General features: G+C 48.4%; 3 protein-coding genes across 3 annotated transcripts in view; all 3 read left to right on the forward strand.

Moving 5' to 3' along the window:
* The window catches only part of LOC107076061 (zinc finger protein 271-like), a 179,142-nt gene that overhangs the window by 38,079 nt on the left and 116,178 nt on the right, over nucleotides 1-24,885 (forward strand). The gene's annotated exons all lie outside the window — the stretch shown is intronic.
* LOC138242630 (plectin-like) lies at nucleotides 1,210-13,021 on the forward strand. The gene is made up of 12 exons (XM_069198179.1): nucleotides 1,210-1,414; nucleotides 2,945-3,012; nucleotides 3,358-3,435; nucleotides 3,682-3,750; nucleotides 4,348-4,440; nucleotides 4,759-4,839; nucleotides 5,936-6,016; nucleotides 6,182-6,514; nucleotides 8,081-8,254; nucleotides 8,875-9,102; nucleotides 10,787-11,074; nucleotides 11,651-13,021. The coding sequence occupies exons 2-12, from the start codon at nucleotides 2,971-2,973 to the stop codon at nucleotides 13,019-13,021; spliced, it is 2,838 nt and encodes a 945-aa protein (XP_069054280.1). The 5' UTR covers nucleotides 1,210-1,414; nucleotides 2,945-2,970.
* LOC138243254 (zinc finger protein 721-like) lies at nucleotides 15,837-23,907 on the forward strand. The gene is made up of 2 exons (XM_069198774.1): nucleotides 15,837-16,475; nucleotides 18,458-23,907. Exons 1-2 carry the CDS (start codon nucleotides 15,893-15,895, stop codon nucleotides 22,426-22,428), a joined length of 4,554 nt encoding a protein of 1,517 aa, XP_069054875.1. The 5' UTR covers nucleotides 15,837-15,892; the 3' UTR covers nucleotides 22,429-23,907.

Below are 24,885 nucleotides of genomic sequence, written 5' to 3' on the forward strand. Positions count from 1 at the left end.
GTGCACTATGGCTGCTGTCGCATCATCCAGGTTGGGGCTGCACATTGGTGGCGGTAGTGGGATTCCCCATGACCTGTAAAGCGCTTTGAGTGGAGTGTCCAGAAAAGCGCTATATAAGTGTAAGCAATTATTATTATTAATTATAGGACATAAAACACGTGGGCGTTACACACGCTAAGTGTCTCTCTCTCTCTCCCGATTGGCGTCCACAATGCATCTCGGGAATCACCTTATAATCATATGATAGAAATAACAAAATATATAGATACTTTATTGATCCCGTGAGGGAAATTGCAGTGCAACAGCAGCTTAACACAGACAACACAGCCACAGTGTAACGAATTATACAACAATAATAATAATAATAATAATAATAATAATAATAATAATAATAATAATAATAATAATAATAATACAGTTCAATCAGTACAGTGAGGGGTGCACTACTCACAGACCAGGACACACAAAGTGCAAACCAGAACAGAACAGTACGCAGAAAAATCGTTTTGCCCATATGAATATAAATATAGATATAAATATAAATGTATTGCACGGGTCCCTGGCGTATATTGCCCCCCAAAACGGTTGTAAACGGGGAAAAGAAAGAGAACCGATGTCGCAGTAGATCTGTAGACGTGTTCAGGCCAGAAACAGGTCACCGTCGATGTTGCCTCTGCCCAGCCGCAAGGCGGATAACATCTAGAATGATATCTAATATGTAACAATATAAAGACTGATATATCATATCTAAAAGTGTGATCTAGAAGCAGAAGCAGGTGACCAAGCTAGGAGTTCTGGGAAGAAAAACGGCTTTTATTTGCGTTCGGGATTTTGGCGCGACACCCAAACCTCTTTAAACAGCGTATAGTTACTTAAATCGCCGAAACGGGTGAGGAACTGAGGGGCTCGGGTGGAAATCAAACCAGGGCTGATCCCAGGGGTTTGTAATCTGTGTCTTAACGCGTAAAAGCGCTGATTTACCGGGACAGTCTCTCCTGCTCTGCGGGAGGACGCTATACAACGTTTTATTTAGTCTGTGAAGTCGACTAGTTTTTTTTTTTCTGTTGAATTAATTTCATTCCTCGGCTCCTCGCTCTCCTTCTCCAGCGGTTATGAACCGCCTCTCCTCACACGCCCGGTAGGTTTTTATTTTTATTTTTGGAGATGTTATATCTGTAAGAAACCCCCCCCCATCCCAATTAGGGTCAGGAGTCTCCTCCGGCGGTGACGCACTCCGCTCCGTCAGATGGAGCTCTGTGACGTCACAGACGGCAGCCAGAACGCCGGGATCAGACGGCGAGACCGCGGGGAGGTGCGCGGAGCGCCCGGAGCAGAGTTATCGATCACTTATCTACCGACGAATCAATTCATTCAACCGGAGAACCGTAGAATAATCGATTCACGTCACCGATTGGTGAGTACTGACTCCTTCCCCCGTTCTTGACCCTGTTTGAAATATCTAGGAAACTGCCTGTATCGATCAGTTACCATAGTACGTTTAGTATGGATAATATTCATTCCGAAATTAAAGAATGATTATTCAATTTTTTTATTATTATTATTATTATTATTTCGGAATTGTATTCTAGAGCTAGAAAATTATATTCCAAGTTGATAAATGGGTGTAAGTAACAGTTTAAATGCATTTTCCCACTGTTTATAAATCATAAGTATGGTAACCATGGCGACGGAGGTGTCTCGCCTGCGTCACAAAGAGCGGTGTGACGTCACGGACAGCCACTGGTACTAGTGTCTTCGTGTGATTATTAGTGAGAGTACAATCGGTAGTTTTAATATTAATGCTCGTGTTCATGTGAGTAGTAATGATGATAGCCCTACTGATAGTTTTAATGCTGGTATTCATGTTAATATTAGTGATAATTTTAGAGTTACTGGTAGATTATTTACACTAGTAGTCATGTTAGTTTTAGTGATAGCATTACTGTTATTAATAGTTTAAGTAGTTTAGTAGTAGTTTATGTCAGTTTTATGATGATGGTAGTGTAAGTCTTAGTGATAGTTTTACTATTGTAATATGAGTGGTATTTGTGTTAGGGTTTAGTTATAGTGTATTTGTAGTTATGAGTGTATGTGGAGTGTGTCTGTGAGTGTATGGTGTTTGTCAGTGTGTGAATGTGTGTCTGTTAGTGTGATATGTCACTGTGTAGGTGTGATTTGTCTGTTAGTGCGTGGGTGTGTGTCTGCAAGTGTGTGGTGTCTATCAGTGTGTGGGGGTGTGGGTCTGTAAGTACTAGTAGTGTCTATGTGTGTGTCTGTGAATGGGTGCGAGTATGTGTGTGAGCGTCTGTGTGTATACGTGTGTGTGGTGTCTGTGAGCGTGTGGGTGTATATCTCTCTGAGTGTGTGTACTGTCTGCGTGTGAATGGGTCTGAGTGTGTGTGTGATCATGTGTGTGAGTGTGTAGGTTATGTGTGTGTAGCTGGGCTTGGACTCCACTGCTTTGTCTGACAGAAGTGACCCATCAACAGGTGTTGAGGCCCAGAGTCACTTGTGAATTTCTAGAGCACTTTAGAACTTTCTAGAGTCCAGACCAATTAACAGAAATCTGTGAGTGCTGTGTTTTTATCACAATTAGCGTATGTGGTGTCTGTGAGTGTGTGGATATGTGTGTGTGTGTGGGTGTTTGTAAGTGTGGGATGTGTGTGAGTGTGTGTGTCTGTGAGTATGTGAAGTGTCTCTGTGTCTATGTGAGTATTAATGAAGATAGCACTACTAATAGTTTTAATTTATTGCTAGTATTCATGTTAATTTTACTAAGAGTAAATCTGGTAGTTTTACTAATAATACTAGTATTCATTTGAGAATTAGTGATGATAGAGCTACTTTTAATGTGTGTGGGTGTATATCTGTCAGTGTGTTTGAATGTGTGTGTAGGTGGGCTTGGGCTCCACTGCTGTGTCTGACAGAAGTGACCCATCAACAGGTGTTGAGGTCCAGAGCCGCTTGCGAATGGAGCCACTTTTTAGAGTCCGGACCAAAGTCCAGAGAGCTGTGAGTGCCCTGTTTTTATCACTATTAGTAGTAATGCCAGCAGTATAGTAGCAGGAGTATTAGTCTCAGAATAAGGATAATAATCTGATGTAATGGTTGTAGTAGGAATAGTAGCAGTAGCAGCAGTAACAACAATGGTAGTTGGATTATCCAAGCAGTTACTTCAGAATCTACAGCATAACATACTTAGACTCTAGTTTTCTAGATGCTCTGGATTAAAAGGCACAATATAAGAAACAATTGATTGATTGATTAATTGATTAATTGATTGATTGATTGATTGATTGACTGTGAGAGTGAAGTCTGGTCGAACTCGTTCGTCCAACGGGACTGCCCTGTCCACAGATGTCAACAGCGGCGAGTGGGGAAGATGTCCAGAGACTGGAGACGGGTTCGAGAGTCAGGTCCCAAGCCCAGAGAGCTGTGAGTCCACTGCTGGTCTTCTACATATTGTGCCTCCTCCTCTTCCTCCTCCTCCTCCTCCTGAAGTGACAGCCCACCGCTGTAGCGGGGGCTCTGCCGTCCTCTCTTGGGGAAGAGAAAGACTCTCCCTGTGGGGATCTGCGCGTGTGTCAGTATGTGGAAGTGTGTGTGTCTGAGGCTGTGTGTGTGCGCTTGTGAGTCTGGTCCAGCCCCTGTCTGTAACAGAACTGTGTCTGACATCCCCAGATCAGGATGGAGGTAGCAGGAGACTCAGCCGATGCAGGTTGTGGAGCCAGACGAAAGTCCCCAAGAACAGTGAGTCTGCATTATTATTATTATTATTATTATTATTATTATTAGGCGTGAGAGGGTGTGTGTGTGTGAGACAGGGGGGCTCTCAAACTCTCATTCTTAGAGGATCTGGTCCGTCTCCTGGTTTTCTGTCCACCCAAGATCTCTGTTCCAAAGTGTATCTATTTTTTTTTTTTTAATTCAACAAAAACGACCTTTTCACAGGGCTACAATATTTATCTGTGCCTTGAAGCTTTTGGAGTCGTCAGCAGATAAAAGATATCATTGAACACGTTATTTCCACATCTTACTTAAGAAGATAATGAGCTTAATTGGTTAATTGGCTAGCCCCAGTTCGAAAGAAAACCTGGAGATGCACCTGGCTCTCTAGGGACTGGAATGGGGCTTGAGACTCCTGGTCTGGGAGAACTGGCCCATCAACAGGTCTCAGTTGGGATGTTGGGGGATCATGAAGCCGGATAGCTGAGGGCTGGACACTGCTTCTAGATCGAGGACGACTGTCATGTAGGGTCATCTTAGGCCATGATGATGATGATGATGATGATTATGACGAAGATGTGTTTGTGTGACTGGCTGGCAACTCTGTTTCCTCCTCCCCAGCGCCGCCGGGAGAGACTCGCTCAAGATGAGAATGAGCTGGCCAGGCTGAGAGTGGGGAGTTGCACCGAGGCCTGGGGCAGATCCCAGAGAAACGTGAGTCTTGGCTTCAATAACATGGTGGGGTGGCTTGTTCCACACCCCCACCACCCTCTGTGTACAGCAGTGCCTCCCTGTCCTGACCGTGGGGCCTCATGAGATAAGCCAGGATATCGGCTTCAACAACATGATTCGACTGCTCGTTCCACACCCCCGCAACCCTCTATGTAAAGACGTGCCTCCTGCTGCCCTGCTCAGTTTTCAATGCTCTTTCCCAAGTGTTTGATACTGTTTGACTAAAAATAACCCCGTCCTGAGACACATAAACTTGGTCGGCTTCTGCTGGTGAGACTAAAGTAGTCGACTTGCTGACAGGTCTCGACAGAGACGGGCGTGACCCTGAAAGGCCGGAGAGGGGCGACCAACGCTGAGGCTGTGAGCCAAGACTCTTCCAGAGTAAGACATCCAGTGGTTTCTGCTCAGGATGATGATGGGGATGCAGATGATAGTGGTGGTCTTGAGGGGGATGGTCTTGATGAAGAAGCTGCTGCTGATGATGGTGGACATAATGGTGGTCACAATGAAGTGAGTGGAGTTGATCGGTTTTTAGAATGGTGATGAAGATAGTGGAGCTTGTGATGCTGCAGGTGGTGATGATGGCGATGAAGATAGTAGAGATTGGGACGGTGGAGGTGATGGTGATGAAGATAGTGGGGATTGGGATGCTGCAGGTGATGATGATGAAGATAGTGGGGGATGTGATGGTGCAGGTGATGATGACGGTGATGAAGGTAGTGGGGGTTGTGATGGTGCAGGTGATGATAATGAAGATGGTGGAGGTGGTGATGATGGTGATGAAGATAGTGGGGGTTGTGATGGTGGAGGTGATGATGATGAAGATAGTGGAGCTTGTGATGATGCAGATGATGATGATGGTGATGAAGATAGTGGGGTTGTGATGGTGGAGGTGATGATGATGAAGATAGTAGAGATTGTGATGGTGCAGTGATGATGGTGATACAGATAGTAGAGATTGGGATGGTGGAGGTGATCATGATGAAGATAGTGGAGCTTGTGATGGTGCAGGTAGTGATGATGGTGATGAAGATAGTGGGGGTTGTGATGGTGGAGGTGATTATGATGAAGATAGTGGAGCTTGTGATGGTGCAGGTGGTGATGATGGTGATGAAGACAGTGGGGGTTGTGATGGTGGAGGTGATTATGATGAATAGTGGAGCTTGTGATGCTGCAGGTGATGATGGTGGTGATGAAGACAGTGGGGGTTGTGATGGTGCAGATGATGATGATGGTGATGAAGACAGTGGGGGTTGTGATGGTGCAGATGATGATGATGATGATGAAGATAGTGGATCTTGTGATGGTGCAGGTTGTGATGAAGGTGATGAAGACAGTGGGGGTTGTGATGGTGGAGGTGATGATGAAGGGGACACAGTCATGCCTCTGTGTGTGGGTGTGTGTGTGTGAAAGGGGAGGTGGGGTTGGGTCAGGTCTGCTGCTGTCATCTGATGGGACAGTATCTCTCCTCCTGCAGATCCATCAGGAGACGATTGCGGACTGTCGGAGGGAGAGGGACCAGACTCCCCCCGCCTCTCGCCCCAGGCAGCCGAGAGCTGTGAGTCCGTGAGCCTGACGTGTCTGCGACATCTGTCGAAACGTTTGCTCTCAGCTGTAATGATGGGGGGGACTGGGATTGCCGGGAGACCAGAGCTTGTCCTCCTCGAGAAGGTCCTCTGTCTGTCCTCCTCATTGCCCTCTCTCTGCGCCCCTGTCCCCTCAGGCCAGCCAACCAACCGCCCGGCAGGAGCCCGAGACCCAGCCGGTGGACAGGCCGAAAGGCCCGGAGAGGGATCTCCAGAGGGACAGGGCGCGGACCTCCTCCTTGGACACCCCCGTACGCCCTCGCGTGCCCCCTCGCACACCCCCTGGCCCCAGCACTGCCCAGACGGCCCTGTGGCGGCTCAGGGAAGGAGTGCGGGTCGAGATGGAGGGGTTGCTCCAGGCGGAGGAGGGCCAGGTGCGCACCTGGGCTCAGAACGCCATGTCCTCTGTCCAGCTGGACTGCCTGGAGTTGTACGACGAGGTCCTGGCCGAGTTTGGATCGGAGGGATCGGTGAGTCCCTGGAACCCCCCCACCTTGCTCGCGCTGCGGTACACAGGGGCTGGGCTGACACTCCTGTCCCCCTCAGCTTTCCAAGATCACCCCCTCTCGGTTATTGTGATTTCAAGTGGGTGGGTGAAAGACGCACCGCTTGCAGGTCACCACTAGGGGGCATCATACAGCGGGTGGTGAGACTCTTGGTCATCGATGGCAACAGCACGGTGACACCCCCCTCTATTGGGGTGACTCCCCCTCTCTCTATTGGCTCTCTCAACAGTGGGGTGACCCTCCCCCTCTCTCTATTGGCTCTCTCAACAGTGGGGTGACCCTCCCCCTCTCTCTATTGGCTCTCTCAACAGTGGGGTGACCTCTCCCCCTCTCTCTATTGGCTCTCTCAACAGTGGGGTGACCCTCCCCCTCTCTCTATTGGCTCTCTCAACAGTGGGGTGACTCCTCCTCTCTCTATTGGCTCTATTAACAGTCAGGTGACCCTCCCCCTCTCTCTATTGGCTCTCTCAACAGTGGGGTGACCCTCCCCCTCTCTCTATTGGCTCTCTCAACAGTGGGCTGACCCTCCCCCTCTCTCTATTGGCTCTCTCAACAGTGGGGTGACCCTCCCCCTCTCTCTATTGGCTCTATTAACAGTGGGGTGACTCCTCCTCTCTCTATTGGCTCTATTAACAGTCAGGTGACCCTCCCCCTCTCTCTATTGGCTCTCTCAACAGTGGGGTGACCCTCCCCCTCTCTCTATTGGCTCTCTCAACAGTGGGCTGACCCTCCCCCTCTCTCTATTGGCTCTCTCAACAGTGGGCTGACCCTCCCCCTCTCTCTATTGGCTCTCTCAACAGTGGGGTGACCTTCCCCCTCTCTCTATTGGCTCTATTAACAGTGGGGTGACTCCTCCTCTCTCTATTGGCTCTCTCAACAGTGGGGTGACCCTCCCCCTCTCTCTATTAGCTCTATTAACAGTGGGCTGACCCTCCCCCTCTCTCTATTGGCTCTCTCAACAGTGGGGTGACCCTCCCCCTCTCTCTATTGGCTCTTTTAACAGTGGGGTGACCCTCCCCCTCTCTCTATTGGCTCTCTCAACAGTGGGGTGACCCTCCCCGTCTCTCTATTGGCTCTCTCAACAGTGGGGTGACCCTCCCCCTCTCTCTATTGGCTCTCTCAACAGTGGGGTGACCCTCCCCCTCTCTCTATTGGCTCTTTTAACAGTGGGGTGACCTTCCCCCTCTCTCTATTGGCTCTCTCAAGAGTGGGGTGACCCTTGGCTCTCTACTGGTAATTATGTCAGAGAGACACCACAGTTCCACCCCTTGTCCCCCTGCCTTGCGCTGTGGAGCATTTTTGAGATATGCTGATGGTTCACTGTGCTTGTTCTCCCTCTCTGGTACAGGAGTGGGTACTGAGTTAGTGGGGTTTCAGGGTGGAGATGATCAGAAACTTGAACCCAATCCCAAAATTGAAACGGCGAAGCTCTGATAACGGGGGGGGGGGTGTGTGGTTTGACAGCACCCCCCGGACCTGGGGTCAGGACAGCTTTGCCTGATCCTCCCTTCCCCCCTCGTTCCGCTGCAGGGCGCAGGAATCATGAAGCAGGACGACTACGAGGAGGCGAAGGAGACACTGAAGTCCTACTTCGAGAACATGAAGGCCCAGTGTGACTTCTCCGAGGTGGACGAGTGCTTCCGCCAGGCTGCGGCCGAGCTCGACCTCATCCTGCAGAAGTACCTGGGAGACGCTGTGGCCGAGGTCTGTGAATCGCAGGTTCAGTTTTTCCTCTCTGTAGCAGTCTTAGGACAGTCTGACCTGTTTATATAGTGACCTGTTAGGGCTCACTATATAAACAGACCTGTACAGGCTCTTATTGGACACACTGTATAGACTCACCTGTACAGACTCTTATTGGACACACTGTATAGACTCACCTGTACAGAGTCTTATTGGACACACTGTATAGTCTCATCTGGAGAGACTCTTATTAGGGCTCACTATATAAACAGACCTGTACAGAGTCTTATTGGACACACTGTATAGTCTCATCTGTACAGAGTCTTATTGGACACACTGTATAGACTCACCTGTACAGACTCTTATTGGACACACTGTATAGACTCACCTGTACAGAGTCTTATTGGACACACTGTATAGTCTCATCTGGATAGATTCTTATTGGACACACTGTATAGTCTCATCTGGACTCTTATTTGGACTCACTATATAAACAGACCTGTACAGAGTCTTATTAGACACACTGTATAGACTCACCTGTACAGACTCTTATTGGACACACTATATAGTCTCACCTGTACAGAGTCTTATTGGACACACTGTATAGTCTCATCTGGACAGACTCTTCTGTGTGTCTTCAGTCTCCACAGCTCAGGAGACGCACGATCCAGCTGGGCGAGCCTGTTAAAGAAACCGAGCTGTCCACCCCTCCCTCTCCTGGACCTCCGCGCCCCTGGGCCCTCCCTCCTCAATCGCCTGTGACCCTGCTGAGCTCAGGGAACCCCCTGACTGTGCCATGCTACTGCCATCAACCCCCGGAGGAGCCCCCTCCTTTGAGGAACTTGGGAGTTCCTGAGACTCAGAGACAGGTGAGAAGAAAACAGAACCTCTCTCCTTGTGTGGGTCACCTGTACAGACTCTTATTGGACACACTGTATAGTCTCATCTGGACAGACGCTTACTGGACACACTGTATAGTCTCACCTGGACAGACTCTTATTAGGACACACTGTATAGTCTCATCTGGACAGACGCTTACTGGACACACTGTACAGACTCACCTGTACAGACTCTTATTGGACACACTCTATAGTCTCATTTGGACAGGCTCTTATTGGACACACTGTATAGACTCACCTGTACAGACTCTTATTGGACACACTGTATAGTCTCATCTGGACTCTTATTAGGACTCACTATATAAATAGACCTGTACAGACTGTATAGACTCACCTGTACAGACTCTTATTGGACACACTATATAGACTCACCTGTACAGATTCTTATTGGACACACTGTATAGACTCACCTGTACAGACTCTTATTGGACACACTGTACAAACTCACCTGTACAGACTCTTATTGGATACACTGTACAAACTCACCTGTACAGACTCTTATTGGACACACTGTATAGACTCACCTGTACAGACTCTTATTGGACACACTGTATAGACTCACCTGTACAGACTCTTATTGGACACACTGTATAGACTCACCTGTACAGACTCTTATTGGACACACTGTACAAACTCACCTGTACAGACTCTTATTGGACACACCGTACAAACTCACCTGTACAGACTCTTATTGGACACACTGTATAGACTCACCTGTACAGACTCTTATTGGACACACTGTATAGACTCACCTGTACAGACTCTTATTGGACACACTGTATAGACTCACCTGTACAGACTCTTATTGGACACACTATATAGACTCACCTGTACAGACTCTTATTGGACACACTGTATAGACTCACCTGTACAGACTCTTATTGGACACACTGTATAGACTCACCTGTACAGACTCTTATTGGACACACTGTATAGACTCACCTGTACAGACTCTTATTGGACACACTGTACAGACTCACCTGTACAGACTCTTATTGGACACACTGTATAGACTCACCTGTACAGACTCTTATTGGACACACTGTACAGACTCACCTGTACAGACTCTTATTGGACACACTGTATAGACTCACCTGTACAGACTCTTATTGGACACACTGTACAGACTCACCTGTACAGACTCTTATTGGACACACTGTATAGACTCACCTGTACAGACTCTTATTGGACACACTGTACAAACTCACCTGTACAGACTCTTATTGGACACACCGTACAAACTCACCTGTACAGACTCTTATTGGACACACTGTATAGACTCACCTGTACAGACTCTTATTGGACACACTATATAGACTCACCTGTACAGACTCTTATTGGACACACTGTATAGACTCACCTGTACAGACTCTTATTGGACACACTATATAGACTCACCTGTACAGACTCTTATTGGACACACTGTATAGACTCACCTGTACAGACTCTTATTGGACACACTGTACAGACTCACCTGTACAGACTCTTATTGGACACACTGTATAGACTCACCTGTACAGACTCTTATTGGACACACTGTACAGACTCACCTGTACAGGACCTTATTAAAGCCGCAATGCTGTATACTGAGGGTATATTAAAAATAAGAAGTCAAGAACTGTCCCCAGCAGCAAAGTCCTGTGTCTGTCTTCAGTGTCCAGGTGCGGAGGGCCGTGCTTTCCAAGTGGACCCTGACAAAGACGAAGAGGACAACGTGTCCGCCTCTTCCCATCCTGACGCTGACCCGCCCCAGGTCACTGCCCCACTGTCCAGCCAGCTGCCTGTCCCCAGACCCCTCCCTCGCCTCCCTCCCATCACCTCCCAGGAGAAGGCTGAGGTGAAGAAGACTAAGAGGAAGAGGAAGAAGGGGCAGGGGAGGCAGGAGGATCCACGCCCTGGAGACAAGCCTCCTGTAGCTGTAGCTCCTGAGACTCCAGGAGAGGTGAGGAGTGAACCTTTACTGGAGTGTCCAGTCAGTGTGTCTGTATGAACCTTTCTCTCTCTCTCAGTGCAGTGTTCATGTACTGGAGTGTCCAGTCAGTGTGTCTGTATGAACCCCTCTCTCTCTCAGTGCAGTGTTCATGTACTGGAGTGTCCTGTCATTGTGTCTGTATGAACCCCTCTCTCTCTCTCTCAGTGCAGTGTTAATATACTGGAGTGTCCTGTCAGTGTGTCTGTATGAACCCCCCTCTCTCTCAGTGCAGTGTTAATGTACTGGAGTGTCCAGTCATTGTGTCTGTATGAACCCCCCTCTCTCTCTGTCAGTACAGTGTTAATGTACTGGATTGTCCAGTCAGTGTGTCTGTATGAACCCCTCTCTCTCTCAGTGCAGTGTTAATGTACTGGAGTGTCCAGTCAGTGTGTCTGTATTAACCCCTCTCTCTCTCTCAGTGCAGTGTTCATGTACTGGAGTGTCTAGTCAGTGTGTCTGTAGTAACCCCTCTCTCTCTCAGTGCAGTGTTCATGTACTGGAGTGTCCAGTCAGTGTGTCTGTAGTAACTCCTCTCTCTCTCAGCAGGTCAGCTCCTCCCGTTCCTTCACCAGGATGCTGTGCTGTTCTGGGGTCGATGAGGATGAGAGTGACTCTACAGAGCTGAAGAGAAGGCACGGGTCCTTGAACACCCAGGAGTGGGATGAGGAGAGTAGGCAGAAGTGGGAAGGGAGGTTGATGGAACAGAGACGGGAGGCGCAGGAGGAGAAGGAGAGGAGGAAGCTGGAGGAGGAGAGGAGGAAGGTGCAGGAGGTGAGGAGGAAGGTGTTTGAGAAACAGCAGAGGAAATGGGCGAAGGAGGAGGAGGCCAGGAGGAAGGCGCTGGAGGAGGAGAAGAGGAGACGGGAGAAGGAGGAGGAGCAGAGGAGGAAGACTGAGGAGAAGCAGCAGAGGAAACGCACCAAGGCGGCAAACGCGATGAGGAGGACAGTGGACAAGGAGGAGAGGAGGCGCGCCCGGGAGGCGGAGGAGAACAGGAGGGAGCAGCAGAAGCAGGAGGGGAGACAGGAGGAGAAGGAGCGGAGGAGCTGGAAGGCCTTCGCTCGGGGGATGGAGAAACGCCTGCAGCAGGAGGAGGAGAGGAGGCAGAAGGCGAGGGAGGCGTGGAGGCGAGCTCAGGAGGAGGAGAGGAGGAACTGGCTGGAGGAGGAGAATCAGAAACGGGCAGAGGAGGAGAAGGAGAGGAGGAGGGTTTGGGAAGAGCAGGAGAGGAAACAAGCCAAGGAGGAGAGGGAGAGGATGACGCTGTTGAGGAAGCAGAAGAAGAAAGAGGCGGAGGAGGAGAAAGAGAGGAGGAGAGTCTGTAAAAAGGAGGAAAAGAAACGGCTGGAGGAGGAGGAGGAAAGGAGGAGAGTCTCGGAGAAGCAACAGCTGAAGGAGAAGATGGAGAGGAGGAGAGCTTTGGAACAGGAGGAGGAGGAGAGGAGGAGAATCCTGGAAAAAGAGGAAAAGAAGCAGAGGAAGCAGGAGGAGGAGAGGAGGAAAATCGCGGAAAAGGAGGAAAAGAAGCAGAGGAAGCAGGAGGAGGAGAGGAGGAAAATCGCGGAAAAGGAGGAGAGGGAGAGGAGGAGAGTTTTGGAAAAAGAGGTGGAGAAGTGGAGGAAAATCGTGGGAAAGGAGGAGTCGCAGAGGAGGAGTGTTTTGGAGAAAGAGGAGAAGAGGCGGAAAATCTTGGAAAAGGAGGAGAAGGAGCAGCTGAAGCAGGAGCAGCGGAGGAGGAAAATCGTGGAGAAGGAGGAGATGAAGAGGCGGAGACGTTTGGAAGAAGAGGAGGAGAAGAGGAGGAAAATCTTGAGAAAGGAGGAGAAGGCACAGCTGAAGCAGGTGGTGGGGAAAGAGAAGAAGAGAGAAGCAAAAGCTCAGAAGACGAGAGCGAAGGAGGAGAGGAGCAGCCTCTAGGTAAGTCCAGACTCCGCCGTCTTCGGCGAAGGGCTATCCCATCCCACTGCTGACACCAATGTAACGCCGCTACGGGATTCAGGCGGGCGCCCTCGCCTGCCGCCGCATCAGGTCGGCCCCGCACCACCATTGGGGGGGGGGGGGGGGCTCGTACCAGGGGGCCTCCGGCGTCACTCAACAGGGACCCAGCCTGTTGAGCTAAAGGGAGATCTCCCCCCAGCCCAGCGGCTGTGGGTCCTGCCATCACAGGGGAGGGCGGTGACGTCACTGCGCTGGTGGCCGCCTGCGTTACGGTACTATAAACAGAAGGGGGGATTTTACTGTTGTAAGCAGCAGCAGGAGTGATATCATTCGTAGGAAGAGCAGAATGTATGATTCTTCTTCTTCATGTTTGCAGATGGCAGAGAAACTGCTCAAGCTATTGTTTCGGGGGAGCCCGACACCTCGCCAGACTCGAATGAAGAGAAGAAAGGAGCTGGGGAAAAAAAAACACGGAATTAAAGTTGAGAATCCAGAGGAAAGGAGTCTCCGTACGAGGAAAAGAGGAAAAATCGATAAACCAGAGTGTAGATAAGAAATAAAGGAGGAAGGGAGATCAATATGACTTGTGTTGTGGATTTATTCGATATTATATCTCTGTCAGGGTTAGCATTGCCATCTCACCCTGCAACTCACAACTGGCAGCCCCCCCCACTGGAGCTCAGCAGGTGGGAGCCTGGTCAGTACCTGGAGGGGAGACTCCTGGGAAAAACTCAGGTTGCTGCTGGAAGAGGTGTGAGTGGGGCCAGCAGGGGGCGCTCTCACCCTGCGGTCTGTGTGGGTCCTAATGCCCCAGTATAGTGACGGGGACACTATACTGTAAACAGGCGCCGTCCTTCAGATGAGACGTCAAACCGAGGTCCTGACTCTCTGTGGTCATTAAAAACCCCGGGGCGTTTCTCGAAAAGAGTAGGGGTGTAACCCGGACAAATTTCCCATTGGCCCTTACCAATCATGGCCTCCTAATAATCCCCTCTCTGAATTGGTTTAATTATTCTGCTCTCCTCCTCACTGATACAGGAACCAACTGTGGCCCCAAGAAGAGAGGGGAGGAGAGCCGACTTTTTGGGAGAGAGGGCTTTTGTAGACGGGAAGGAGATTCACTCCCAGTGACTGCTCAGTTAATGATTGTTATGTTTGATTAGATTTGTTATAGCAGCCTATGCTAGTGTTTATTGAGTGTTGGTTTGGAATGTTGTAGTCGTGTTTTAAGGATTGTTGTAGTTCTGGTTCTTGGGAAAACGCAATAATTTATCTCTTCTTAGAGCTGGTTATCGGCTTTTCTGTATGTCTGTGTCTGTTCTTTCTATTAATGCCCGGTGTATTTGAAATGGTGTAAAAGGAAAAGAGATTTGTTTTGTAAAAACCAAATGAGTGCTGAGTGCGCGTCAAGTTGATGTTTTTGGAATGCACGGTTTGAAAATACAAATTGGAAATGAGTTTGGACAACTCCTGCTGGATATTGCATTACAAATAAAGTTAAAGAGCTATGGTTTAAAATTGTTCATTGGTTTTATCCAGTTAAATTAGTACTCTCTAAATGTAAGCATGAGCAGAATGAATTGTGTGTGTTTTTTTGTCGGGCTGAAAGGGAGTCTTTGGTACATTTAGTTGTAAGGTGTGTGTTTGTGAAATTGTTTTGGATGGACTTTCAGAGTTTTGTTCGTAGGCATTTAAAGGTGTTTTTTTAGGTTTAAGGATTTTGATATTGTACTGTGTAAGAGAAAAGATGGAAAAAAGAGCATTTATTTATAGTAAATGTATTAGTCATTCTGGGTAAATATTGTCATGGAAATATAACTATCAAGGAAGCCACAAGAGAGAGTTCTCACCTGAGTAAGGTCTTTATTTCAATATTGCAATATTGGGAGACCTGCTGCCACTTCGCCAAGTGCAACCAGAGACTCAATTTGTTACAAGCAGTACAGGGTTTTTATAAGACGTTGCGCTGTAAAAAAGTTCAGCACTTGGTCCCTTCTAAAACTTCCCCTTTCTCTAAGAGAAAACAGATTACATCATAGAGCGAGAGAAGAAAAACTAGATTTGTTATTCAAAGCTTATCAGTTACTTTCAGCTAATTCTAATGACCCAGACAGCATATATTGTTTTGGTACATTGTCTTCTAAACTAACCTAAACAGTGTACTTTGTTGACGAACTGTTTTCTAAAATTCTGCACGTACTGTAGCATAGCAGTTATATCCTTGAAATATTATCTAAAAGCACCAATATTTTTTTTTGTAAAGCTCTCTACATTTTTAAGAATCAATTAACTCATTAGATTTCCACTACAATATCACATTCAGAAATCAAAATGGTCCAATAATACTCCCCGTTTTAGTACTTTTGAGATGGAGTTGAAACATTATTTAAATTCTATTAAAAAAAATGGAAAAAAATGCTAAAGAAAGGAAAACGTTTGATATATGTAAAAAATATAATTTGGTCACATAATAATTTACTTCATAACCTCTGGCAGTTAATTTTTTTTTTCTGTTTGTGTTTTTTTTTTCTCTTGTATCTGTTTCTGCTCCTCTAGATGTATTTGTAAATTCTTTATACATTTAATAAAAACTGTAATGTCGGCCGTATACGTTGCACTATAATATAACGTAAACATCTATTCTGGACTATTTTTTTTTCAGATTATTATTATTATTACTATTCGATTCATATTTTTGCGGTTTATAGCAACGGCCACTAAGGAAGTGCGTCTGATAACCCGGAAGTCCTCTGTTGTTCCGGTTTGACCACGTTTTGCTTCCTGTGTGTTCAAACCCGCGTGTTTGCAGCCGCTGCAGTTGTTTGTGTCTTTCAGATCGACTCTGAAGAGATGGAGAATCAGCTGCTTAATCTGAGAACCGAGGCGCACTCTTTCATGGAGACTGTGTTTAAATCGATCGTGCACGAAGTTTCGGGGGTTTTCCGAAACCGGACAGATGATTCCGAGAAGCCGATTGAAGACAAACTCCGCCGGATCTCCCAGGTTCTGGCGAGACAGGTCGTGATTAAAATCACGTCGGTCGACCACGGTTTCGGGACCGAAATCGCGCAGACGAAGCAGGAAAACGAGCTTCGCTGTTTCATGGAAGCTTTGCTCAAATCCTTCGTGTACGAAGTTTCAGAGGTTTTCCGAAACAGGACGTCCGACTCTGAGGACGAGTTTCAGGACAAACTCCGCAGCGTCTCCCAGATGCTGGTGAGACGGGCCGTGTTTAAAATCACCCAGTGTGTGGAGGAGAGTTTCGGGACTGAGATGGCGCAGCTGAAGGAGGAAAACGAGAGCCTGAAGGTGAGATTGCATCTGTGGGAGAAGGAGCCGGGAGCAGGAGGAGATCGGGGGCAGACAGATCGTGATGGACACCCGCCTCCCTGTGAAATCACTGCAGAAGTAAAGGAAGAAACGGAGCTCTCAGGTACGTGGAGTGACTTTCCTGTAGTAATGCCTGTGTTTAAAAGCGATGTTTTTAACTTCCTCGCTGTTGAAACTGTAGTGGACAGATGCAGAGCGAGGTAGGAGAGGTTTGTGATGGTGCAGAGGGTTGGTTTGCTGCAGACGGAGCTGTTGTGGTCCGGTTATATTCTCATTAAGGCTGTTGCTGTTCTTTGAATGTGGACAGAAACTCGGTTTTGTCTAACTCTTATTGAATTTGTCGTCGATTGATACACTTTCTCTGTGTGAAAACCAATTTAGGAGATGTAAGAGTCTCGGAAATAGGTTTGTGGGCAGGTTATTTATCGACGTAGCGGTAACTATCTCTTCTGTGCAGTGTTAATGTACCACATTGTTCAGTAAAGCAGTGACAATTGTACATTAAAGTGTCTGTATTAACCTCCCCTCTCTCTCAGTGCAGTGTTAATGTACTGGAGTGTCCAGTCAGTGTGTCTGTATTATCCTCTCTCTCTCAGTGCAGTGTTCATGTACTGGAGTGTCCAGTCAGTGTGTCTGTATGAACCCCTCTCTCTCTCAGTGCAGTGTTCATGTACTGGAGTGTCCAGTCAGTGTGTCTGTATGAACCCCTCTCTCTCTCTGAGACAGCGAGACTCCTGGGGAGGGGAAGCGGCCCTCTGGCGCTGTCCGCCAAGCAGGCTCAAGGGTCCGGCTCTTTTAATCGGAAAGGAAGAGTCGTTCCCAACTGGGAGAGAGTTTTGCCGGCGAGCACAACGTGCTCGATCACTTTGGAACGTGCACAGCCTGTGCTTATTCCCTTTGCACGTCGCTTTACAATAGTGCTTAGAGTGACTCACACACTGGGACAGCTTACAGTAATAACACTTACACTTATATAGCGCTTTTTCTGGACACTCCACTCAAAGCGCTTTACAGGTCATGGGGAATCCCACTACCGCCACCAGTGCGCAGCCCCCACCTGGATGATGCGACGGCAGCCATAGTGCACCAGAGCGCTCCCCACACAGCAGCTCTCAGTGGGGAGGAGAGCAGAGTGATGAAGCCAGTTCACAGAGGGAGATTGTTAGGAGGCCATGATTGATAAAGGCCGATGGGGGAAATTTGCCCAGGATGCCGGGGTTACACCCCTACTCTTTTCGAGAGATGCCCTGGGATTTTTAATGACCACAGAGAGTCAGGACCTCGGTTTTACATCTCACTACACTGGAGCATTAGGACCCACACAGACCGCAGGGTGAGAGCGCCCCCTGCTGGCCCCACTAACACCTCTCCCAGCAGCAACCTTAGTTTTTCCCAGGAGTCTCCCCTCCAGGTACTGACCAGGCTCCCACCTGCTGAACTCCAGTGGGGAGGGGGCTACCAGCTGGGAGCTGCAGGGTGATCTGGCTGGCGGCCATACTGTGATCTGGATCACATAGTTAAAAAAAACTGCCAGACAGATAACGCGTCTTCATTCTAAGGAACATCGTCGGAGCCTAACCCCCGTTGTAAGTCGAGGGCTACCTGTACTGTTAACAGAGGGAGTAGGCGCCAGTTCAGCTGGTTTATTTCAACTCAATTCAAAACACTTTATTCAGTGGGGTCATTGAACCACAGGCCCTCACAGCAAGCACACAATTATAATCGTATCTATTATTATATCCGAGAATAACACAGTGGTATTAAAAACGCCACTAAAACTATAGTAATGTCTCTGTACAGTACAGTATAGAAACTTTCGAATGTTGGAACAAGCCCATTAAAACCAGAACCCACTGCACGTCACCCAGTTACAGTGGAAAATATTTATGAAAGGTTGTGTTCTTTTTTTATATTTAGCTACCACTATCATCTACTGTGTGTACATTAGGTGTGTATTTACATGACACTACTGTTTTTATATTCAGCCACCACAATTGACCTTTAGATTTTCTGCATGGGTGTAAAACTGCAAGAGGCGCGTTCACAAGCTGCGGTGTTATAATAAACTCTCTTCTCTTTGCACAGAGCTCTCCGCTGCAGAGGGGAAAGAGACTCCTGGGGAACAGCACACAGAGAGCCGACGGAGACAGACTGTGCCCACGGTGAACATAGAGCCTGAGAGAGAGACACCTGGACCCCTAATAACTGGGAACTTTGCAAGCCAGTTTATTAATGTGAGTCCGAAGGAAATTGCCGAGAGGTTTATTGAACTGGGGTCTGTGTCTGTTCTTGGGCACAGGGAGGAACAACTGAATGAACTGGACGGTTTTAGTCTCGGAGAGCTGAAGAAGGAGCCCCAGTTGACTGACCCTGCAGAGCAGCAGACCGCTGTACCTGGTGAAGAAAACAGTACTGAGTCACAGCAGCCAGAGGAGAGTCAGGACAGGGAGGAGCAACAGCAGCACCTACAGCGCGTGATGATAATTAGGCCGTGTTCTGTTCAATTGGAGAGACTGTCATTGAAGAGTCTAAAAGGGGAGGAGGGGTGGGGCTCCAGTCTGATGCAGCAGACAGAGCTCACCGGCGCACAAGGGAAAGAGACTCCTGGGGAACAGCACACAGAGAGCAGACGGAGACAGACTGTGCTCGCGATGAACATGGAGCCTGAGAGAGAGACTCCTGGACCCTTAATAACTGGGGACTCTGCAGGCCAGTTTAATAATGTGCGTGCGAAGGAAATTGACGAGAGGTTTATTGAACCGGATTCTGTCTCTCCTCGTGGGCCCCAAGGGAATGAACTGGCCGTTTCGAATGCTGCAGATGAGAGACCCCGAACGACTCCCACTGGGGGTCACGAGGGAGAGAACGCAGGTCCGTTTGGGGGGGGAGAGCAGGATCGTCAGGGGGAGCGTCCGCAGAGTGAGAAACCCCAGCGAGGCCCGAGGAGCCGGAGGAGTGATCCGAGGCCTGGCTCAGATGGGGTGGACAAAAATTCATTGCAGCGGATACCCCGCTTATGCCAGTCCAACAATTCAAAAGAACACCAGCACCTTCACGCCGGAGAGAGACCATTCGTCTGCGGCCAGTGCGGGGCCAGTTTTATTTGCCCGAGCGACTTAAAAACCCACCAGCTCGTGCACGCGGGAGAGAAACAGTTCACCAGCGGTCAGTCGTTCACGTGCAGTCGGTGCGACAAGAGCTTTAGTACGCCGAACCTGTTAAGAAGTCACCAACGCGTTCACGCGGGAGAGAGACCGTTCGGCTGTAGTGAGTGTGGGAAGTCATTTCTTTGTTTAAATGGCTTAAAACGGCACGAGCGTTGTCACACAGAAGAGAGGCCATTCGTCTGTGGTCAGTGTGGGAAGTCATTTAAAGTTTTAGTAACCTTAAAAAGACATGAACTCCGTCACGCAACAGAGAGACGGTTCATCTGTAGCCAGTGTGGGAAGGCGTTTCATTGTTTGGAAAACCTGAGACGCCATGAGCACCTTCACCCTGGAGGGGAGAGATCATTCGTCTGTAGTCAGTGTGGGAAGTCATTTAAGACCTCAGGAAACTTAGAAGCTCACGAGCGTCGTCACACAGAGGACGGACCGTTAAACTGTAGTCAGTGTGGAAAGTCATTTAATTGTTTAAAAGCCTTAAAGAGGCACGAGCGTCGTCACACAGAAGAGAGGCCATTCGTCTGTAGTCAGTGTGGGAAGTCATTTAAAGTTTTAGGAGCCTTAAAAAGACATGAGCTCCGTCACGCAACAGAGAGACGGTTCATCTGTAGCCAGTGTGGGAAGGCGTTTCATTGTTTGGAAAACCTGAGACGCCATGAGCACCTTCACCCTGGAGGGGAGAGATCATTCGTCTGTAGTCAGTGTGGGAAGTCATTTAAGACCTCAGGAAACTTAGAAGCTCACGAGCGTCGTCACGCAGAGGACGGTCCATTAAACTGTAGTCAGTGTGGAAAGTCATTTAATTGTTTAAAAGCCTTAAAGAGGCACGAGCGTTGTCACACAGAAGAGAGGCCATTCGTCTGTGGTCAGTGTGGGAAGTCATTTAAAGTTTTAGGAGCCTTAAAAAGACATGAACTCCGTCACGCAACAGAGAGACGGTTCATTTGTAGCCAGTGTGGGAAGGCGTTTAATTGTTTAGAAAACTTGAGACGCCACAAGTGCCTTCACCCTGGAGGGGAGAGACCATTCGTCTGTAGTAAGTGTGGGAAGTCATTTAAGACCTCAGGAAACTTAGAAGCTCACGAGCGTCGTCACGCAGAGGACGGTCCATTAAACTGTAGTCAGTGTGGGAAGTCATTTAATTGTTTAAAAGCCTTAAAGATGCACGAGCGTCGTCACACAGAAGAGAGGCCATTCGTCTGTGGTCAGTGTGGGAAGTCATTTAAAGTTTTAGGAGCCTTAAAGAGTCATGAGCTCCGTCACGCAACAGAGAGACGGTTCATCTGCAGCCAGTGTGGGAAGGCGTTTCATTGTTTGGAGAACCTGAGACGCCACGAGCACCTTCACCCTGGAGGGGAGAGATCATTCGTCTGTGGTCAGTGTGGGAAGTCATTTAAGACCTCAGGAAACTTAGAAGCTCACGAGCGTCGTCACGCAGAGGACGGACCATTAAACTGTAGTCAGTGTGGAAAGTCATTTAATTGTTTAAAAGCCTTAAAGATGCACGAGCGTCGTCACACAGAAGAGAGGCCATTCGTCTGTGGTCAGTGTGGGAAGTCATTTAAAGTTTTAGGAACCTTAAAGAGTCATGAGCTCCGTCACGCAACAGAGAGACGGTTCATTTGTAGCCAGTGTGGGAAGGCGTTTCATTGTTTAGAAAACTTGAGACGCCACAAGTGCCTTCACCCTGGAGGGGAGAGACCATTCGTCTGTAGTAAGTGTGGGAAGTCATTTAAGACCTCAGGAAACTTAGAAGCTCACGTGCGTCGTCATGCAGAATTAAACTGTAGTCAGTGTGGGAAGTCATTTAGTTGTTTAAATGGCTTAAAACAGCACGAGCGTTGTCACACAGAAGAGAGGCCATTCGTCTGTAGTCAGTGTGGGAAGTCATTTAAAGTTTTAGTAACCTTAAAAAGACATGAGCTCCGTCACGCAACAGAGAGACGGTTCATCTGTAGCCAGTGTGGGAAGGCGTTTCATTGTTTGGAGAACCTGAGACGCCACGAGCGCCTTCACACGAGAAGGGAGAGATCATTCGTCTGTAGCCAGTGTGGGAAGGCGTTTAAGACGTCGGGGGGCTTAAGAATACACCAGCGGCTTCACACGGGAGAGAAACCGTTCGGGTGCATCGCGTGTGGGAAGCGTTTCTCCTGCTCATCCACCTTAAAAAGGCACCTGCGCATGCACACGGGCACCGGGGAGAGACCATTCAGCTGCAGCGCGTGTGGGAAGGGCTTCTGGGCGCCGGGGCACTTGAAAGTCCACCAGCGCCTTCACACGGGAGAGAGGCCGTTCAGCTGCGGGCAGTGCGGGCGGAGTTTCACTCGGTCGGAGCACTTGAAGAGCCATCAGCGCAGCCACACGGGGGAGAGGCCTTTCAGCTGCTCTCAGTGCGGGAAGCGGTTCACTCGGTCGGGTAGTCTAAAAATTCACCTGCGCATCCACTCGGGAGAGAAGCCGTTCAGCTGCAGGCAGTGTGGGAAAAGCTTTACGACCTCGGTTCAGTTAAAATACCACGAGAGGATCCACACAGAGGAGAAGCCCTTCAGCTGCAGTGAGTGTGGGAAGGCATTTAGATACAAAATCTCCTTAACAAGGCACAAGCACATTCACACGAGCGAGAGCTTTAGTTGCAGTCGGTGTGAGAAGGCTTTTAGTACAGCAGAGAAGCTGAAACGGCACCAGGTCCTTCACAGGGGCGACACATGCCGTCCGGGTGGGCAGCGTTTTGCCCAGCCAGCACGCTTCAAAGCCCACCAGCTCATTCACGCAGGAGAGAAACCGTTCGGCCGCAGGCAGCGTGGGAAGAGGTTTCGTGCGAGGAGTAACCTCAATCGACACCAGTCCGTTCACGAGAAGAGAGACTGCTCATCTGGGAAGCGGATTGGATAGTCAAGGGGCCTAAAATCCAACCAAGAAAGAGTACATCAAGCCGGTTAAAAAAAAACAAAGTACCAGCGCCTTCATACAGGAACGCCTTCTGTAGCCACTGTGGGTTTTTGATCATCGAGCCGCTTAAAAAGTCGCCAGAACGCCCGCGCTAAAGAGCTGCGGTCGGCGTTGAAAGAATTTGATTCGGGCGGGCGATTTTCAAAAGAGACCGGCACACGCCAGCAAGAGAGAGAGACCCTTTGGTGACAGCCAGTGCCTGAAGGGAGATGGTCCAACGAAGGAGTTCGCGCAGGAGGAAGACCTCGTGGGGAGAGTTTTAGTGACTTGGCCATCTTGAAACGACACCGGAGCTTTCATATTGTAGAGTTGCCAGTGATCAGTGGGGGGGGGAGATCGAATTCGTCGGGCAGCTGGAAAAAGCCCCAGTGCTTGCGCGCGTGAGAGAAACTTAATTCATACTCCCTGTGGGTAAGGCTTGAGTGACTTGGGCAAATGGAAAAGCGCCGTCACATCCATACAGGAGACGGCTCAGTTGTATTCTGTGTGAGAAGAGATGTAAGGATTTGGGCATCTGCAAAACAACACACCAGTATATTCAGGTAAGACCAGTCCTTTGAGCTTTTAAATGCCCCAACACCTTAAAAAGACGCCGTCACGTCCATCCAGTAGGGAAGCGATTCAGTTTCGGTGTTGGGAGAGTTCTCATCTCGAGCGCATGGCGAGAGCTCCAGTTTGATTCTACCCAACATGTAATTTCTTTTTTCTGCTGCTGTGTCTCTCTACAGTGCCCGGCGAAAGCCTACACCCCCACCCTTTCTGGGCTGACCTTTCAGAACGTTTGAGCTGTTCACTGGTGGGGGGGGGTTGTGCGTCACGCTGGGGTGAATTCAAAGGAAGATGCCGTTTTTTTTTGTTTTCCTCAAACGCGGCGAAAGGGAAAAGGGGGTAACTCCAGGATCATGGCGCTTCAGTCCCACGAGGTAGGAGGAAGGAGATTTGTGTGCTGGCTGGCCTTTAACGGAACTCGAGAGTCTTAGCCGTGCCCACTGAGAAATCGTGTCTGTGAAAGTCAGAGAGAGAGAGAGAGAAGAGGGGAGGGGCTGGAGAGACGCAGGCGATGTGATTGGGGGGATTGTCTGTCCGTCGTCTTCCAGCGTGCACCAGGTGACTCCTAGTGTCACACAGCCACAGCACAAACAGGTGAATTTCTTTTAGAGTGAATAAAGCTCAGTTGTCCGAACTTTTGTTTTTACTCCGTAATCTGCATACCCCGGTCCACGTTAAAGTGTACATAGAAATTGAAGTGATTGTGACGATAGCGGGGCAAAGTTTTGTCTCATTAATTATTGATGCAAGAGTTTTTATAGTTTTCCTCGAAAGTGTAAGGTGTCTTGGTTTTGAAAGCAAGAAATGATTTTATGTTGCCGATAAGGTGTGCATAGCCTGCCTCCTAATCCTAATAAAAATGGGTCAAAGAAATGTTTGTGTCGTATGTTCATTTATTGTTTCTCGTCTTCTTCATTCACACAGAACCCGTCATGTTTTATAACAAGGTCATATAGTGTTACTGAGCAGTAAAATCGCTATGAGGTTGTGAAATAACGTCATCTTATAATATTGCATCGTTACCCAAAACGGCTGAGGTGGGATCTCTCTTCTTTCCGTTACTGGTTTTTTCTTTGACGGTCTTGCGTGGAGCGTTCCGCACGCGAACTCGGACAGCGTTTGGATCGTTTTCCGGCTTGTCCAGCCTCTGGTGAGCGCTCGTGACTGGTGGACGGGGTGGGGAGTATCGTCATGCTGGAAGATTCCCTGCCCGTCACAGCCGAAACGCTACACCTTATAATAATAATAATAATAATAATAATAATCGCTTACACTTATAGAGCGCTTTTCTGGACACTCCACTCAAAGCGCTTCACAGGTCATGGGGAATCCCACTACCGCCACCAATGTGCAGCCCCCACCTGGATGATGCGACAGCAGCCATAGTGCGCCAGAACACTTCCCACACAGCAGCTCTCAAGGGGTAGGAGAGCAGAGTGATGTAGCCAGTTCATAGATTTATGATTTGGTTTGATTTTTATAATTGTTATATTATTACGTTTGTGCTTTATCTATTTTTATCGTATTGGGGACCTTAGTTTTGAAACAAGTGCTTACAAGGGCAAACACGTCACACATCTGTTTATACCAGCGGTGAATGGTACATTTTCAATTAAGTACGAGCGACTGCGCACTTTTGGGAGTATAACAGGTTCGATATAAAGTGGCAAAAATATAAAAGGGGAAAATACCCCCAGACTGCGTGTAAAGCCCTCGTTGTGACTGTTGTTTTTATTGTTGGATAAATACGAAATGCTGTGCACGAAATGTTGCAGAACCACAATCTGATATGTTAATAATTATTATTTTAATAATTTAAGTATGAGGCCCCGGATCCAAATCTTCAGATCT

The sequence above is a fragment of the Lepisosteus oculatus genome, chromosome 14, assembly GCF_040954835.1.
Source record: "Lepisosteus oculatus isolate fLepOcu1 chromosome 14, fLepOcu1.hap2, whole genome shotgun sequence".
NCBI classification, from domain to species: domain Eukaryota; kingdom Metazoa; phylum Chordata; class Actinopteri; order Semionotiformes; family Lepisosteidae; genus Lepisosteus; species Lepisosteus oculatus.

Excerpts from the sequence above, each read along its gene's own strand:
- LOC138242630 (XM_069198179.1), top strand. The coding sequence starts at position 2,971 with ATGGAGCCACTTTTTAGAGTCCGGACCAAAGTCCAGAGAGCT. Across the intron at positions 6,515-8,080 it reads AGTTTGGATCGGAGGGATCG|GGCGCAGGAATCATGAAGCA; the intron begins GTGAGTCCCTGG and ends GTTCCGCTGCAG. Across the intron at positions 11,075-11,650 it reads CTCCTGAGACTCCAGGAGAG|GTCAGCTCCTCCCGTTCCTT; the intron begins GTGAGGAGTGAA and ends CTCTCTCAGCAG.
- LOC138243254 (XM_069198774.1), top strand. The coding sequence starts at position 15,893 with ATGGAGAATCAGCTGCTTAATCTGAGAACCGAGGCGCACTCTTTCATG. Across the intron at positions 16,476-18,457 it reads GGAAGAAACGGAGCTCTCAG|AGCTCTCCGCTGCAGAGGGG; the intron begins GTACGTGGAGTG and ends CTCTTTGCACAG.